This window comes from Somniosus microcephalus, chromosome 8 (assembly GCF_052327205.1).
Source record: "Somniosus microcephalus isolate GS21.2 chromosome 8, FLI_Smic_1.0, whole genome shotgun sequence".
Taxonomy (NCBI): Eukaryota; Metazoa; Chordata; class Chondrichthyes; order Squaliformes; family Somniosidae; genus Somniosus; species Somniosus microcephalus.
Genome location: NC_140994.1, coordinates 242,338,107 through 242,354,833, shown reverse-complemented (window position 1 = coordinate 242,354,833; position 16,727 = coordinate 242,338,107). Strand labels below are relative to the sequence as shown.

Below are 16,727 nucleotides of genomic sequence, written 5' to 3'. Positions count from 1 at the left end.
AGGCATCTTCTTCTCTTTTCGAGAACAGTACAAGTATTTCTTTACTTATTATTAATTTTCTTCTCTTCTTGAGAACACCACAAGTATTGCTTTACTTTTTCTTATTTTTCCTCTCTTCTTGAGAACACACCAGCCTTTCTGAAAATTCTAATTAATTTTCTAAGATGGCGGTTTCCCGCTTCTGTCTTCTTCCCCAGCGGTTTTCCCGCGAAAAATGGCGGCTTTCCCGCGCTTCTCGCTCTCCCCGCCCACTTCAATGGCGGTTTTCCCGCGCTTCTCGGCGCTCTCCGCCCACTTCAATGGCGGTTTTCACCTGTCCCCCGACGCTGACTGTCAGCCCGAGTGCGGCCCGTATCTCCTGTGCGATCGCTGGTGCGCTGCCCGCCCGAAGCGGTTCTCAGCCCTTATCACCGGTGCGATCGCTGGCCCGCTAAGCGCCTCCCGCTTGAAGCGGCTCCCGGCCCTTATCGCTGGTGCGATCGCTGGCCCACTAAGCGCCTCTCGCTTGCACCCTCCCGGGCTCTGGCTCACCCGCTCACGCGTTTCACCGCGGCTCTTATCAGGGATTGCGATCGCCCTTATCTCCCGATCGATGGCCCGGCTGCGCCTCGCACTCCAAAGCGGCCCGGCCCTTATCTCCCGATCGATGGCCCTGTACCTCTGTCTTCCCAGCCTGTTTCTCCTCACAAGCTGCCTGGATGTCTTCAGCTCTGCAGTGCTCAGTCGCTGATGGAGGCTTCAGGGTCCTAATGCCTGTCACTTCCAGTGGGGTGGTGAGATTTGAAACCTTCAACGTCCTGTTTGTGGACGAAGCCGCCGTGAAATAACTGCCGCAGAGTTCGAATCCGACTCGTCACCAATGTTAAGTCTGTGGGTTGTATTGTAAATAATACACAGACTCCACGATTAACAAAATAAAACAGGTCTTTACTATTCAGAGGTTCGGGCGATTCTGCCCTAGTTAACGTATCACAACCCTTATATACTGGTGTGGTCACTATCGGTATTACAGTATACATGAGCCAACAAATAGTGCCACCCTAAAGTAGTGCTCTTAAAGGCGAACGGTTACATTCAATAGTTCCCTTAAAGGTAAACGGTTACATACACAACAGGGTGTACCACTTCTAAATTTCCTAGAACCATCGACAAGCATTACTTCACATTCCCCTTCAAGTGGGATATCTTTTACCCCACAACTTTCCTCATCCTCTACCGCTAGTTCACACTGATGTTCTTCTCCTTCCGTTAATATGCCGCCCACAGGGTTTAATCCACCGTCTTTAACAATCTGTACGGACTTATCCTTTGGGATAAGTACCGCTTCCCACGCTGCTCTTCGGCTATCTGATACTGCTCTTAACCATCCAGTATTAAGTAGGATATTGTTTGTGGTTTGTGGGTTTCCCTCTTGATCATGAAGGGTGTCATATCGACCCTCCCACAATCCTGTTTGTGTCTAGCCCTTACCTCTGGAAATTGGGAACACACAAGCCCAAAGATGCCCTCGGCCATCCAATCCAAATTCCATGTATCTCTTTACTTAAACTTCAATTTCAATTCCTCTAACAGGTACCAGTGTGTTTAACTCTATTCTGATTGTTTCATTAATTATATAGTTTCTCGGTGGAGTATGTGTCAATGCAGGGATACTAATGTCTCCGAGAGAAAGCTGTCAGTTTACTACTCTTTACACTTTTCTGTCTTTCAATAGAAAGCGAGGAACATTCTCATTTGGTGGTGTAATTTTCCTGCTTCTATCTTACACCCTCAATCACTTCCTCTCTCCATTTTACACATCCCATTAATTACCATTCATATCTCATTCATCAGCCCTGGAGGAACTTTACTGTCCAGTACAATATTTAAGATAGAAAGCATAGATCACACGTTCTCACTTGGTCCAATTTATTAACACTTTTTATTTATCATTAATTTAGAGGATCTTTTATTTTCCCGAAAGTAACCCAATATATAGTGCCTGGGTCCATTTTGTCATTTCAAAATTATCCCAAAATCCAAAAAGCAGTACTGTTGAACTGACCGGTTTTGTCAATGTTAAATTTCATTTCTATCAATTTATCTTATCAACTCCAATTTCAGAAACCAGTGATTCCCAGGCTAGGCGGTTTACACAGAGTTTTATCATTAGAGACAGAAGTGCTACAATTAGTTTACAAGGTGACTTCCATATAACAAAAGAAAGCAGAGAATCCATTGTGGCTCTGCTTAAGAACCCAAGGGGTTAATTTATCAAATCATAATTTTCCTTCATTCACTGTGGGGAAATATTAACTTAAAATTAAGAAACTTAAATGTAATAATGTCCAATATCTTTAAATTTCATTCAGCAACACTAAAGTTGCTGCTTGGTGAACTTAAACAGCTGTCAGTGGAAAGGGTTAACTCCTTTGCAGGTTTTTTTTTAAGAAGGCTCACGGCAACTCTGGTTAAACTCTGTTTTCTCTCCCAGTAGACACCCCCCACTGCTTGTCTATCTTTAACGGGTGATCGAGTTGTGATCTGAACAAACTGTCCCGTCCCTGGAGAGTGCCGTGTGCTCAGGGTAACAGCTGTGTGGAAGGGACGTTTGTAATGAGAGTTGGTTTGGGTTTCAGACACGAATCAATGAGCTGAAAGGAAAGCTATCGAAAAGCTTCTCTGAATGGAGGAGACAGCTGGAAGAAGATGAAGAATACGCACTGAAACTGATCGATGAGGAGGGGCTCCGAGCTCTCTCGCAGATTAGAAGCTGTTCTGAAGCATTAAACAAGAGGATGGAACAGATTTCATTAATAGATGGAGAAACCCAGAGTCTGGTACAGAGGGACCCTCTCTCCTTTATTCAGGTACATCTTCAATATAAACAGGGCCATGGCTGGGGAATGGGGCGTTTGTGTGTGGCTGGTGTGAGGGCTGAATTGTTTGAAGATTGTTGGTGGGACCGAGCATTGGTGCTGCCCCCTCAGCCCTGCCCTCGGAGTGTTGGTGCCCCCTCAGCCCTGCCCTCGGAGTGTTGGTGCCCCCTCAGCCCTGCCCTCGGAGTGTTGGTGCCCCCTCAGCCCTGCCCTCGGAGTGTTGGTGCCCCCTCAGCCCTGCCCTCGGAGTGTTGGTGCTGCCCCAGGATGGAGTGCAGTGAAATGTGGGATTATTCCCCATTCCTGTGACTGGCCCCACCTACTGTCCCACACTGAACTCTTTACTCTCAATCCCAAATTCACGGTTTGGTTCCATTGGGTGTTGGTTTGTTCGTTGACTGATTTGATCTCCTCTCTTTATTCACAGAACTCGAAGCAGCTCCTTTCCAGGTAAGTTCCTCTCAGTCATACAGTCGCTGCTGCTGATAGGGAACATTCACCTGTATCTGGGAGAAGATTGAAAGTAGAATCACGGCTTGGAAACCTTCCCAGATAAGGAGCTTTCAAATGGTGGGAATATTGAGTGATGTGTAACTGGGGTTTGAGGGGTTATTGGCTCAGGCAGCCTGTGGGAAAGGGGAGATTCTACATGTCCACTGAGGACTCCCAGCTCTACCTCACCACCACCTCTCTCCACCCCTCCACTGCATCTGTCTGGTTATGCTGCCTGTCCGAGATCCAGTCTCCGATGAGCCAAACTTTCCTCCAGTGAAACATTGGGAAGATTGAAGCCATTGTCTTTTAGTCCCCGCCACAACCTCCGTTCCCTGGCCACCAATTCCATCCCCCCTCCCTGCTCACTGTCTGAGGCTGAACCAGACTGTTTGTAACCTCAGTGTCCTGTGTGACCCTGAGCTGACTATTCCAATGTTCTCCTGGCCGGCCTCCCATCTTCCAACCTCCATAAACTTCAGCTCATCCAAAACTCTTCCTGTATCCTAACTCGCACCAAGTCCTGTTCACCCATCACCCCTGTGCTCGCTGACCTACATTGACCACTGGTTCAGCAACATCTTGAATTTAAAATTCTTAGCCATGATCTCATTGAATGGCGGAGAAGGCTCGAGGGGCCGGATGGCCTACTCCTGCACCTATCTTCTATATTTCTATTTCCTATGAATGTCAGTATCCCTGGACACTCTGACCCCAATATTAACGGGGAGGGTGCGGGGGAGGCCGTTAACGTGGGAAGGCCAGGGACATGGAGGCCCTGTCGATTGACGGCCTGGCCGGTGGACAGGAGCAAAAGAAGCGGCAGGAGGCTGCAGCTGGGGGCCCGTGGGGGTGTTCCCCGTCACTCAGAGAGAGGGAAGCAGAAGCTCCGGGGCCCGCGGGGGGTGGGTGCGGTGGGAGAGGAGAGGGACTGGGGGCCCATTGGGAGAGGGAAGGGAGCGGGGGAGAGGAGAGGGACCGGGGGGCTGGGGACGAAGACTGAAAGATCGGGGCTGGGGCAGGCCCAATGCTTCCTTGTGAGGCCTGGGGGTCTCCTGCTCCTCCTGGCCCACAAGGAGTGCTAAAATGATCTGATCTTTCGCACTTACCTTGGCCAGTCGGCTCCTCCCGTCTCGGATCTGCTGTGGGGCAGCCGATAGCGCCGGCCTCCCCCTGACCCACACTCACATTTCACTCACCACCCTGATTATGTCATCAGGCCGTGACTTTCGAATGCTAATGAGGCCCCGCCTGCCTTTCGCAGGAGCCTCATCGATGGCCTGATTTGTGTTTTGTTAAAATTGAAATAGCTGGGAACGGGGTCGGGCTGGGGTCGGGTTACTCGATCCGGATGTTTTAACCCCAGATCCTCTCCCGCCCATCGGGGTGTGAGGGGATTAAAATCGAGATGTCTGTGAGGGAAACCCACCGATCCCAGGTCCCTGGGAGGCTGTTCCTTCTCCTCTCCTCACTTCACGTGATTGTAGTGAGTGTGTTCCTGCAGCGAGGGGGAGCACGGACTGGAGATCCTCGGGATAATAATAATTATTAATAATGGAAAGATGAGGCTCCAGTACAGAGACACTGGACTGAACACAGACAGCTCTGAAAATCACAAACTGAGTTGAAGTGGCAGCAAAGCAGGATCCCACTGCACGTGTGGAGATCAGTGTGAATGCAGGGAGACTGACAATCCCGGGATTCTGCCATTTTCAGGATGGGTTGCTGCAGGGTGTCAGTACGAGCATTAGAAGGGCTGCAGGTTGTTGCACTGATCACTCGTTCCCCTTTGGGTTTCTGATCGAAATGTCCCCACTGATAAAAACATTCTCTCCTCTTTCATTCTAGAGTGACTGAGACTCGGAGAATCACAGACCCAGATGTTCCAGCGCTCACCCTCAACCTGTCCAATATATCTCAACTTATCCAGAAGAGGCTGAATGGATGGGAAAAGTACCACTCCGACATATTGGGAATCATCAGTAAGAACATGCAGCTTTTCTCCAATATAAGGGACTGGGAGCAGGTCGGGTTAGTTGTGTTCAGACAGTGAATATCCCGAACTTTAATATCAGCTCCCTGTGTCTGTGGATCAGGAGCCTGAGATTAATCCTCAGCCCCCAGTAACACCTGCTTTAAACATTCCTCACTGTAATGGGCCAGAGCTTCACCCCCCATGGGCCAGGTAGGGGCGGGTTATACTCTGCCAAGCATACCCCAAATAGTGAGGAACCAAGAGACTGATAAGAGTGAGGAGCTTAAAGTCATTAATATCAGTGAACAAAAAGTACTTGAGAAACTAATGGGACTAAAATCCGACAAATCCCCTGGACCTGATGGCCGACATCCTAGGGTTCTAAAAGAGGTGGCTGCAGAGATAGTGGATGCATTGGTTGTGATTGTCCAAAATTCCCTAGATTCTAGAACGGTCCCAGCAGATTGGAAGGTAGCAAATTTAATCCCGTTATTCAGAAAGGAGGGAGAGAGAAAACGGAATTACAGGCCAGTTAGTCTGACATCAGTCATCGGGATAATGCTGGAATCCATTCTTAAGGAAGTGATAATGGGGCACTTACAACATCATAGGGGGAGAAATTCGGTATCACCTCGTTTGGGGCGCAATTATCGGCCGGGCACAAAGTTTAGCGCCTGGCGCAAATTATCGCCTCCGACTGCAAACTTGGCTTCTGTCGCCCCTGGAGGTGATTGGAGCGCTAAATCAGGCGCTACACACCTCTCTTAAGGTGCTAACGCCGAGGAGCGAGGCGCTACCTCAGAGCGCTGGCGAAGCTCATGTGATGTCAGTCAGCAATGGAACACAGACACACTGGCAACGTCCAGTTCTTAAAGGGGAGAGTCGATCTTGCTCTCCATCTACACCCTGCTTATTGCAGCCTTGAATCTCGGCTTGGAGAGACCTGTACATCAAATCCGTTGGAAAGAAAAATGGAGAGGCCCAGGGAAAGAGCTCAGAGTGCAGCCCCAATAGTCTCTTCTAAATCGATGCAAGGCAGATCAAATCAAAAAGAACCTGCAAAGTGCTGCTCAGGACCCAAAACTCCTCAACACGACTTTGAATATCACCTGCAGTCTCTCTCTCACTCAGAATGCATGGTGCAAATATGTCGCCAACAAAAAAAGGCAGGAAGCGGTCGCCTTTAAATAGCGCTCCCCAGTCCCTTCCCGACTGCAAAACATTCCCCTCAACCTGTCGTTGCTAACGGCAGGCGGTAAGGCAGGGGGCACCAATCAATATCTGGTCCGGGACGCTACCGGGGCGTTGCACGCTCGACTGACATCAGGATCTGCGAGTGCAGGAGATCATGGCAGTAGTGTTTAGCACCACCGCAAAATGTCAATTTCGTGAGTGGTGCAAACATCGCCGTGCCTGGGCGCTAGTTGCTTTGCGCCCCATTAGCGCCCTCTTAAGGCGCTAACGGGAGGAGCAAACCAACTGAATTTTTCCCCCATATTATGATTCGGCAGAGTCAAGATGGTTTTATGAAAGGGAAATCGTGGTTAATAAATTTATTGGAGTTTTTTGAGGATGTAACTAGCTGGGTAGTTAAAGGGGAACCAGTGGATGTAGTATAATTTCGATAAGTAGCCACATAGAAGTTTACTGCACAAGATAAGGGCTCATGGGGTTGGGGGCAATTTATTAGGATGGATAGACGATTGGGGTTAATGGACAGAAAACAGAGTAGGGAGAACGGGTCATTTTCCGGTTGGCAGGCTGTAACTAGTGTGGTGCCACAAGGATCAGTGCTTGGGACTCAGCTATTTACAATCTATTTTAACGACTTGGATGAAGGTACCGAGTGCAATGTATCCAAGTTTGCTGATGAGACAAAGCTAGGTGGGAAAGTAAGCTGTGAGGAGGACACAAAGTGCCTCCAAAGGGAGAGAGACAGGTTAAATGAGTGGGCAATAAGGTGGCAGATGGAGTATAATGTGACGAAATGTGAGGTTGTAGGAATCGTCAGATCCCTAACTGAAATACTGAGATCGAGCCAGTCTGATAATTAAACGATGTTTAATGCAAACTGGTAGAAACAATCAACGAAATGCAGGAGAAACAATCAACAGGTCTTTGCTTATGACTGGCTCCACGAGGACTGAACTGGGGAGCCTCCCAGTCTGACGTCATTACGTTTCCCGCCGTTCGGGACGTCATGTGACCAACGTGATGACGTCATCACGCTGGTTCTGGATCTTACCGACAACGGGCTATTACATACAGCAAACAAACATAGGTACTGATGCACTCTGTTGAAGGTAATTATACATTCATACAGGAGTCCCTTGGTGGCTTTGCCACAAGGTTATTCACTTTGGTAGGAAGAATAGAAAAACAGAATATTTTTTAAAAGTTGAGAAACAATTAAATGTTGGTGATCAGAGAGATTTAGGTGTCCTCGTACAGGGAAAACAGAAAGTTAGCATGCAGATACAGCAAGCAATTAGGAAGGCAAATGGCATGTTGGCCTTTATTACAAGTGGGTTGAAGTACAAGAGTCAGGAAGTCTTACTACAATTGTATAGGGCTTTGGTGAGACCACACCTGGAGTACTGTGCACAGTTTTGTTGTCCTTATCTGAGAAAGGACATACATGCCTTAGAGGAGGTGCAACGAATGTTCACTAGATTGATCCCTGGGATGAGAGGAGGGATTGAGTAGATTGGGCCTATTCTCTCTGGAGTTTAGAGGAATGAAAGGGGATCTCATTGAAACATATAGGAGAGGTTGTTTCCCCTGGCTGGAGAGTCTAGAACTAGGGGGCATAATCTCAGGATTTAAGTCTGAGATCAGGAAGAATTTCAACACTCAGGGTGTTGTGAATCTTTGGAATTCTCTACCCCAAATGGCTGTGGATGCTGAGTTGTTGAGTATATTCAAGGCTGAGATCGATAGATTTTTGGACTCCAGGGAAATCAAGGGGTATGGGGACTGGGCGGGAAAGTAGAGTTGAGATCGAAGTTCAGCAATGATCTTATTGAATGGCGGAGCAGGCTCGAAGGCCCGTAGGGGCTAGTCCTGCTCCAAATTCTTATGTTCTTATGTTTAATCAGAGTGTCTCTTAAAGGGGCACCGTTCATCACAGGGCCGTCAGTATTATTAAAGAGTAAAGTTAAAAAAAAGGAAGACTTACATTTATATAGCGCCTTTCACAACCTCAGGAGGTCCCAAAGTGCTTTACAGCCAATGAAGTTCTATTTTTGAGGTGTAGTCACAGTTGTAATGTCAGAGTATCTAAGTATGGAATATATAACCCCCCCCATCGAGTAATATGAAGGAGTCGGGACCTCGCTGTGTCACAACTCCCAATCACCGTCTGCTTTGTTTACAGTGCCAGCTTCCACCGAATACAGGGGCCCATCGAACGTAACTCCTCCCCACACAGCTCCTCTGGGGCAGCCCCTGTCCCACAGAGCGCCATCAAACAGTCGACTGGGATCATGGGGAGAGAGGGAGTATCCCAATGTGTGTTTAGAATCTGAAACGGGGATCACTCTGACAGTTTTAAATTTCTATTTAACCCTTTGTCTTTCTGTGTTGTTTCGTCAGTCAGGGTTCAGTGTGAGGGATTTGAGGGTCGAGTTCCTGCACCTGTTCCCTCCTCACAGAGTCTCAGACCCTGTGCCCGAGGGGGTGTTGGTGAATTCAGAGTGAACAGGGAGCAACAGTTTAATGTAAAGAAGGGTCATCAGATTCATCTCAATTCACAACTGAATCCTCACTGATGTGTGTAAAATGGTGGAGGCTTTAATAAAGCTGAATTCAGGATGAACAGTAACAGGAGGGAGAGAGCCCAGAGCACACTCCTGGAATCGGGATGGGACATTAACAGGAGGGAGAGAGCCCCGGGCACGCTCCTGTATTCAGGATGGGACAGTAACAGGAGGGAGAGAGCCCCGGGCACACTCCTGTATTCAGGATGGGATATTAACATAGAAACATAGAAGATAGGAACAGGAGTAGGCCAATTGGCCCTTTGAGCCTGCTCCGCCATTCAATGAGATCATGGCTGATCATCCAAATTCAGTACCCTGTCCCTGCCTTCTCCCCATATCCCTTGATCCCTTTAGCCTCAAGAAATATATCCAACTCTTTCTTGAATATATTTAATGAACAGGCCTCCACCGCCCTCTGTGGCAGAGAATTCCACAGGTTCACCACTCTCTGGGTTAAGAAATTCCTCCTCATTTCAGTCCTAAATGGTTTACAACTTATCCTTAGACTATGACCCCTGGTTCTGGACTCCCCGGCCATCAGAAACATCCTTTCTGCATCTAGTCTGTCCAGACCTGACAGAATTTTATAGGATTCGATGAGATCCCCTCTCAATCTTCTAAACTCCAGTGAGTATAAGCCCAATTGACACAATCTCTCCTCGTACGTCATTCCTGCCATCCCAGGTATTAGCCTGGTTAATCTTCGCTGCACTCCCTCCATGGCAAGAACGTCCTTCCTCAGGTAAGGAGACCAAAACTGCACACAATACTCAAGGTGCGGTCTCACCAAAGCCCTGTAGAACTGCAGCAAGACATCCTTGTTCTTGTACTCGAACCCTCTTGCTATGAAGGCCAACATACCATTTGCCTTCTTAACTGCCTGCTGCACCTGCATGCTTACCTTCAGCGACTGGTGCACAAGAACACCCAGGTCTCTTTGCACTTCCCCTTCTCCCAATCTATTGCCATTCAAATAATAATCTGCCTTCCTGTTTTTGCCACCAAAGTGGATAACCTCACATTTATCCACATTATAGTGCATTTGCTATGTTTCTGCCCAATCACCCAACCTGTCCAAATCGTACTGGAGTTTCACGACATCCTCCTCACAGCATACCCTCCCACCCAGCTTTGTGTCGTCTGCAAATTTGGAGATATTACATCCAATTCCCTCGTCCAGATCATTAATATATATTGTGAACAGCTGGGGTCCTAGGACCGATCCTTACAGTACCCCACTAGTACACTGCCTGCCACTCGGCAAACGACCCGTTTATTCCAACTCTTTGCTTTCTGTCCGCCAACAGGAGGGAGAGAGCCCCGGGCACGCTCCTGTATTCAGGATGGGACAGTAACAGGAGGGAGAGAGCCCAGAGCACACTCCTGTATTCAGGATGGGACAGTAACAGGAGGGAGAGAGCCCCGGGCACATTCCTCTATTCAGGATGAACAGTAACAGGAGGGAGAGGGCCCTGGGCACGCTCCTGTATTCAGGATGGGACAGTAACAGGAGGGAGAGAGCCCCGGGCACATTCCTGTATTCAGGATGAACAGTAACAGGAGGGAGAGGGCCCTGGGCACGCTCCTGTATTCAGGATGGGACAGTAACAGGAGGGAGAGAGCCCCGGGCACATTCCTGTATTCAGGATGAACAGTAACAGGAGGGAGAGGGCCCTGGGCACGCTCCTGTATTCAGGATGGGACAGTAACAGGAGGGAGAGAGCCCAGAGCACACTCCTGTATTCAGGATGAACAGTAACAGGAGGGAGAGAGCCCAGAGCACACTCCTGTATTCAGGATGAACAGTAACAGGAGGGAGAGCGCCCAGGGCACACTCCTGTATTCAGGATGAACAGTAACAGGAGGGAGAGAGCCCCGGGCACACTCCTGTATTCAGGATGAACAGTAACAGTAGGGAGAGAGCCCAGAGCACACTCCTGTATTCAGGATGGGACAGTGACAGGAGGGAGAGAGCCCCGGGCACACTCCTGTATTCTGGATGAACAGGAACATTAGGGAGGGAGCCCAGGAACATGCCTGTAGTCAGGATGAACAGTAACAGGAGGGAGTGAGCCCCAGGCACACTCCTGTGTGTTCCCAGTACAGCCAGTGCTGAGATTGTGGGGCTGTAACTGTGAGGCTGTTGGATGTGTTGTGTGCCGGTGAATCCCCTCCATTGTGTCTGGGAGAACATGTGCACAGTGCCAGGGGCTTGTGTGATTAAACTGACTGCTACTGTGTGTCTCACTGCAGTGTTTGCCCGGAGTGTACAGCACTGGGGCCCACACACTGCTATTGAACAGGGATTCTGATTGAAGGCCATTGATTTAACATGGGAAGAATCCAGTCTAACCGGTAATATGGGGCTGACACTGTCTGGGAAATACTGACACTCCTACCCTGCAGCTGTCAATCATTGATCTGAGTGGAATAACCCTGTCTGACCAATCTCTTCTCCTCTCTAGGGCAAAGCTCACCGATGAGCCTGGATCCAAAGACAGCAAACTGGAACTTGGTTCTGTCTGATGATCTGAGATCAGTGACACGGACTGGACAGAAACAGCCCTACCCACCTCACCCAGAGAGGTTTAAAGACTATTCCCAAGTCCTCTGCTCCAAGAGCTTCTCCTCAGGATCCCGTTCCTGGGATGTGGAGACTGCTGGGGATCACTGGAGAATCGGGATTGTGTGTGGGAGCATCAAGAGGGCGGGGGGAATCTCTCTCATTGGGGAGAACAGTAAATCCTGGGGTTTAGATTATGATTCTGGTTATCTCAGTGCCTGTCACAATTCCCAGTTCACTCACCTCGGATGTTTCAGGTCTGGGATCAGGATCCGAGTTCAGTTGGACTGCGAGGCCGGGACTGTGTCATTTCACCAGGTCACTGACTCACTGACACATTTACACACATTTCAAACCACATTCACTGAACCCGTGTTTCCAGCATTTTATTGTGGGAACAAATCCCTGAAACTGTTAAATTAATCCCGATAACTGAGACTCGGCGACATCCTTCCGGCTCCGGGAATCTGGTGACGTCACTTCCGGTTTGGGGGTGGGGCCTCTGAAACGGGTCTGTGATGTCACTTCCTGGCTGGGGCACTGATGATGTCATTTCCTGGCTGGGGTCAATGATGATGTCACTGGTCTGCGCCCTGGTGATGCTGTGGGCGGGGCTCTCTCAGGTCCCCCCCTGATGATGCTGTGGGCGTGGCTCTCGCTGAGGCCCCGCCCCCTGGTGATGCTGTGGGTGGGGCTCTCTCAGGCCCCTCCCCTGGTGATGCAGTGGCTGGGGCTCTCTCAGGCCCCTCCCCTGGTGATGCTGTGGGCGGGGCTCTCACTCAAGCCCCTCCCCTGGTGATGCTGTGGGCGGGGCTCCCTCTGAGGCCCCTACCCTGGTGATGCTGTCGGCGGGGCTCTCTCTCAGGCCCCTCCCCTGGTGATGCTGTGGGCGGGGCTCCCTCTGAGGCCCTCCCCCTGGTGATGCTGTGTGTGGGGCTCTCTCTCAGGCCCCGCCCCTGGTGATGCTGTGGGCGGGGCTCTCTCAGACCCCTCCCCTTGGTAAATTAAGCCCCACAACTGAGACTCGGCGACATCACTTCCGGCTCCGGGAATCGGGTGACGTCACTTGTTTGGGGCGGGGCCTCGGAATTGTGTCTGTGATGTTACTTCCTGGTTGGGGCACTGATAACTTCCTGGTGGGATGGGGGTTCATTGTTGATGTCACTTCCTGGTCTACACCCTGGTGAGGTCGTGGGCGGGACTCTCTGGCCACTCCCCTGGTGATGCTGTGGGTGGGGTTCTCTCTCAGGCCCCTCCCCCTGGTGATGCTGTGGGCGGGGCTCTTTCTGCCCCCCCCCCGGTGATGCAGTGGGCGGCGCTCCCTCTGAGACCCCGCCCCTGATGATGCTGTGGGCGGGGATCTCTCTCAGGTCCCTCCCCTAGTGATGCTGTGGGCGGGCTCCCTCTGAGGCCCCTCCCTTGGTGATGCTGTGGGCGGGGCTCGCTCTCAGGCCCCTCCCCTGGTGATGCTGTGGGCGGGGCTCCCTCTGAGGCCCCTCCCCTGGTGATGCTGTGGGCGGGGCTCTCCCTCCAGCCCTCCCCCGGTGATGCAGTGGGCGTGGCTCTCTCTGCCCCCCCCCTGGTGAAGCAGTGGGCGGGGCTCTCTCTCAGTCCCCTCCCCTGGTGATGCAGTGGGCGGGGCTCTCTCTGCCCCCCCCTGGTGAAGCAGTGGGCGGGGCTCTCTCTCAAGCCCCTCCCCTGGTGTTGCTGTGGGCGGGGCTCTGAGGCCCCTCCCCTGGTGATGCTGTGGGTGGGGCTCTGAGGCCCCTCCCCTGGTGATGCTGTGGGTGGGGCTCTCTCAGGCCCCTCCCCGGTGATGCTGTGGGCGGGGCTCTCTCTCAGGCCCCTCCCCAGTGATGCTGTGGGCGGGGCTCTCTCTCCGGCCCCTCCCTGGTGATGCTGTGGGTGGGGCTCTCTCAGGCCCCTCCCCTGGTGATGCTGTGGGCGGGGCTCTCTCAGGCCCCTCCCACGGTGATGCTGTGGGCTATTTCTTTTGCAGTATTTTAATTGTCCATCAGGGTTTTAATGTTCTAATAATGCTGTCCAGCTACATAAGCATTGCTGCACTGCAGAAAGAAACTTTCTGAGGTGATGAGGGACCATTTTAATGCAAATTTTAATATGTTTGTATTACATTCTGAAAAATTATGATCAGAGGTACGCTCACTGCTTTTCATCTCTTAATCTGTATTTCGAAGAATATTTAAGCACTCTAATTAAGCCTTGTCAGTGTGGATGATTTGTTTTTAATAAGACATCTTGCTCTTAGAAAATGCAAACCTGTTAAATATATGAATTTGTGTTATACTCCTTAAATACCCAGAGGCTTTTGTGGAACTGTACTTTCATAGCAGGGTCCTCTGTAAAATCAAAGTAGGTATCAATAACCTATAAATTGTTGGTGCACTGATTCTGTTAAATCCATTCAATGATAATTGCTGCGATGCACTGTACATCTGACATGCCTGAGTGAGGTGAGATCATGTTATTACAGAAGCAGATTTGACTGCATGAACTTTACCGACCATTTCAAAAAGCTGATGTTTACAATCTTACTGATAAAATGCTCTGTGAACTGATTACTGTCTCCATGGTGACAAAAGAGGACATGTCGTGACATAATGATCTCAATTGCTGCCAGTAACTTGCTCTGCAGCATCTAGCTCTCATTCACAGCTTGAGATTCAGTGGGTAGCTCATTATTTGTGTCTGATGAGTAATTAGTACAACTTACCTCTCCTCACACAGTAAAATCTGAAGCGTCTGACTACAGGGCATCTGGTATTGACATAACTGTGGAGGGGCGGTAAGACACCTTGGGGTTATTCATTACCTTATTATTAACAAGCTGTGTTGGGCCTCCTAGTGGACCCATTAGCTACAGATAGAAATTGTTTGCGGGCAATCTTATGAGGGTTTGGGGAAGATACTAATGACTATTACCTCGAATTTGGGTTCAGTTGAATTCATTCTTCGAATGAGAGATTAAACTAGTTTGCCTGTTGAGGTGGAGGTAAAACCCAAAAAAAACCTTACATTTATTTTGTGTCTTTAATGCAGGAAAACGTACCAAGCTGCTTCACAGAATAGTAATCAGGCAAACATTGACACTGAGCTAAAGAAGCAGCTATTACTAGAGGTGACTAAAAGCTTGGTCATAAGAGGTAGATTTTGAAAAGGGTCTGCAAGGAAGAGCGAGGAGTGGAGCAGCAGAAAGGTTTAGGAAGGGAATTCCAGAGGTTGGGGCCTAGATGGCTGAAGGCATGGCTGCCAATGGTGAGATGTGGGAAGTGGGGGATACCTGGGAGGTCAGAGTTGAGGAGGTCAGAGTTCTTGCAGGGTTGTACGGCTGGAGGAAGCTACAGAGATGGGGAGAGGTGAAGCAATGAAGAGATGAGAAAACAAGGATGAGAATTTTAAATTCGACGCATCGCTGGACCAGGAGTAGGGTTCCCAACCCTCCCGTTTTTGGTGGGAGTCTACTGGGATAGGCGATTGTTTTCCCGAGTGCTCCTGCTGGTGACTCGGGTGAAAGGGCCCCTGTTTGCACAGTGTTTTATTTATTGTTTGCACAGTACCCTGGCTACCGTGGCTTGTAACCAGTCGCCGATGCCTGAGCCCTGCTGACACCCCCGTTATCTAGAAACACTGCTTCATTGCCAGTTATGAAGATGACGACATCAGGGCCAATGAAGTTCACTGGGAAACTCCAAGGCCTGAGAGAGCAACTGGGTAAGAGAGAGAGAGAAACACAAACTGGGGAGGAATGAATGAGAGAATGGATGTTTCCCCTCATGGGGGAATCTAGAACCAGGGGGCATAATTTCTGAATAAGGGGGCACCCATTTAAAACGGAAATGAGGAGGAATTTCTTCTCAGAGGGTCGTGAACCTTTGGAATTCTCTTCCCCAGAGAGCTGTGGAGGCTGGGTCATTGAATATATTTAAGGTGGAGATAGACAGAGTTTTGAATGGTAAGGGAGTCAAGGGTTATGGGGAGCGGGCAGAGAAGTGGAGTTGAGGCCAAGATCAGACCAGCCATGATCATATTGAATGGCGGAGCAGGCTCGAGGGGCCAAATGACCTACTCCTGCTCCTACGTCTTATGTTCCCCCCGGTGATGTGGTGGGCAGGGCTCTCAGGCCCCTCCCCCTGGTGATGCTGTGGGTGGGGCTCTCCTAGGCCCCTCCCCCTGGTGATGCTGTGGGTGGGGCTCTCCTAGGCCCCTCCCCTTGGTGATGCTGTGGGCTGGGTTCTCAGGCCCCTCCCCTGGTGATGCTGTGGGCGGGGCCCGATTGTGGTGAGCACAATTCAGATTCCATGAATGATTTAAAGGGAGTTGTTTGATCTCTCACACTCACTGAGGGAGGACTGATGGATTTTGGAATTCGAAATCCCAGTTATTAATTTCCTGTTAAAGGAGCTGAGTTTGTTTAACAGTATGAATTCAACCAAGGAATTGTTAAGCTGCCTGTTGAGGGGTATGCTGGGAAGGTTGGCCACATTGGGAAAGTTTTATTCAGCAGACTGTCCAGAAGGTTAAAGGTCAGAGCCGCGTGGCCTTGATGGTCTGTGAGAAACTGCTGTAAACATCAGATGCTGTCGTATCAACTTGTTTTAAACCGTGGGAAAGAGAGAGAGTGGAAAAGTACCAACTGTGTGATTTTTGCCAGCAAGAAGGGTATAAACCAGCCATTTTAGTAAGATGGAAGGAGACAGTCCATGAGACAGACCAGAAGATCACCACACAGGATGGCGATGGAGAATTAACCCCTCAGTCTCCCGAAGCAGAAGAATTGACCATTCTGAGTTGAGTTCTACTACTGACTTAAAGCTTGCATGAATCCCTATCTGTAAAACTACTTGTATTTTAACATTAATAAAACCAATTAGTTAGAAATGTTTAAAGCCTTGTTGATCTTACCACTGATTAAACAGTAAAGAGTCATAGAGTCATACAGCACAGAATGAGGCCCTTCGGCCCATCGTGTCCGCGCCGGCCATCAAGCCCTGTCTATTCTAAACCAATTTTCCAGCACTTGGTCCGTAGCCTTGTATGCTGTGGCATTTCATGTGCTC

The 16,727-nt window shown here is 49.8% G+C and overlaps 1 protein-coding gene and 1 long non-coding RNA gene across 5 annotated transcripts in view; one reads left to right on the top strand and one right to left on the bottom strand.

The window, feature by feature from the left end:
* LOC147114213 (E3 ubiquitin/ISG15 ligase TRIM25-like) overlaps nt 1-16,727 on the top strand; it is a 229,947-nt gene that overhangs the window by 52,482 nt on the left and 160,738 nt on the right. The window contains exons 3-7 of one of the 4 annotated variants that reach the window (XM_085995878.1): nt 2,619-2,849; nt 3,286-3,308; nt 5,199-5,332; nt 8,702-8,797; nt 11,552-14,228. The exons of 1 other annotated variant lie outside the window; for it this stretch is intronic. In XM_085995878.1, coding sequence (XP_085852004.1) covers nt 2,619-2,849; nt 3,286-3,308; nt 5,199-5,332; nt 8,702-8,797; nt 11,552-12,072 — 1,005 coding nt within the window. In that variant the 3' untranslated portion in view covers nt 12,073-14,228. Of the gene's footprint in view, nt 1-2,618; nt 2,850-3,285; nt 3,309-5,198; nt 5,343-8,701; nt 8,798-11,551; nt 14,229-16,727 lie in introns of those variants that run through there. 2 more of the 4 variants (XM_085995877.1, XM_085995879.1) reach the window with 2 other exon arrangements.
* Nucleotides 1,903-11,982, bottom strand: LOC147114217 (uncharacterized). Its single transcript, XR_015079382.1, has 2 exons — nt 11,893-11,982; nt 1,903-3,364 (listed from the first exon to the last, which is right to left on the bottom strand). It is a non-coding gene; the product is annotated as an uncharacterized LOC147114217 (long non-coding RNA).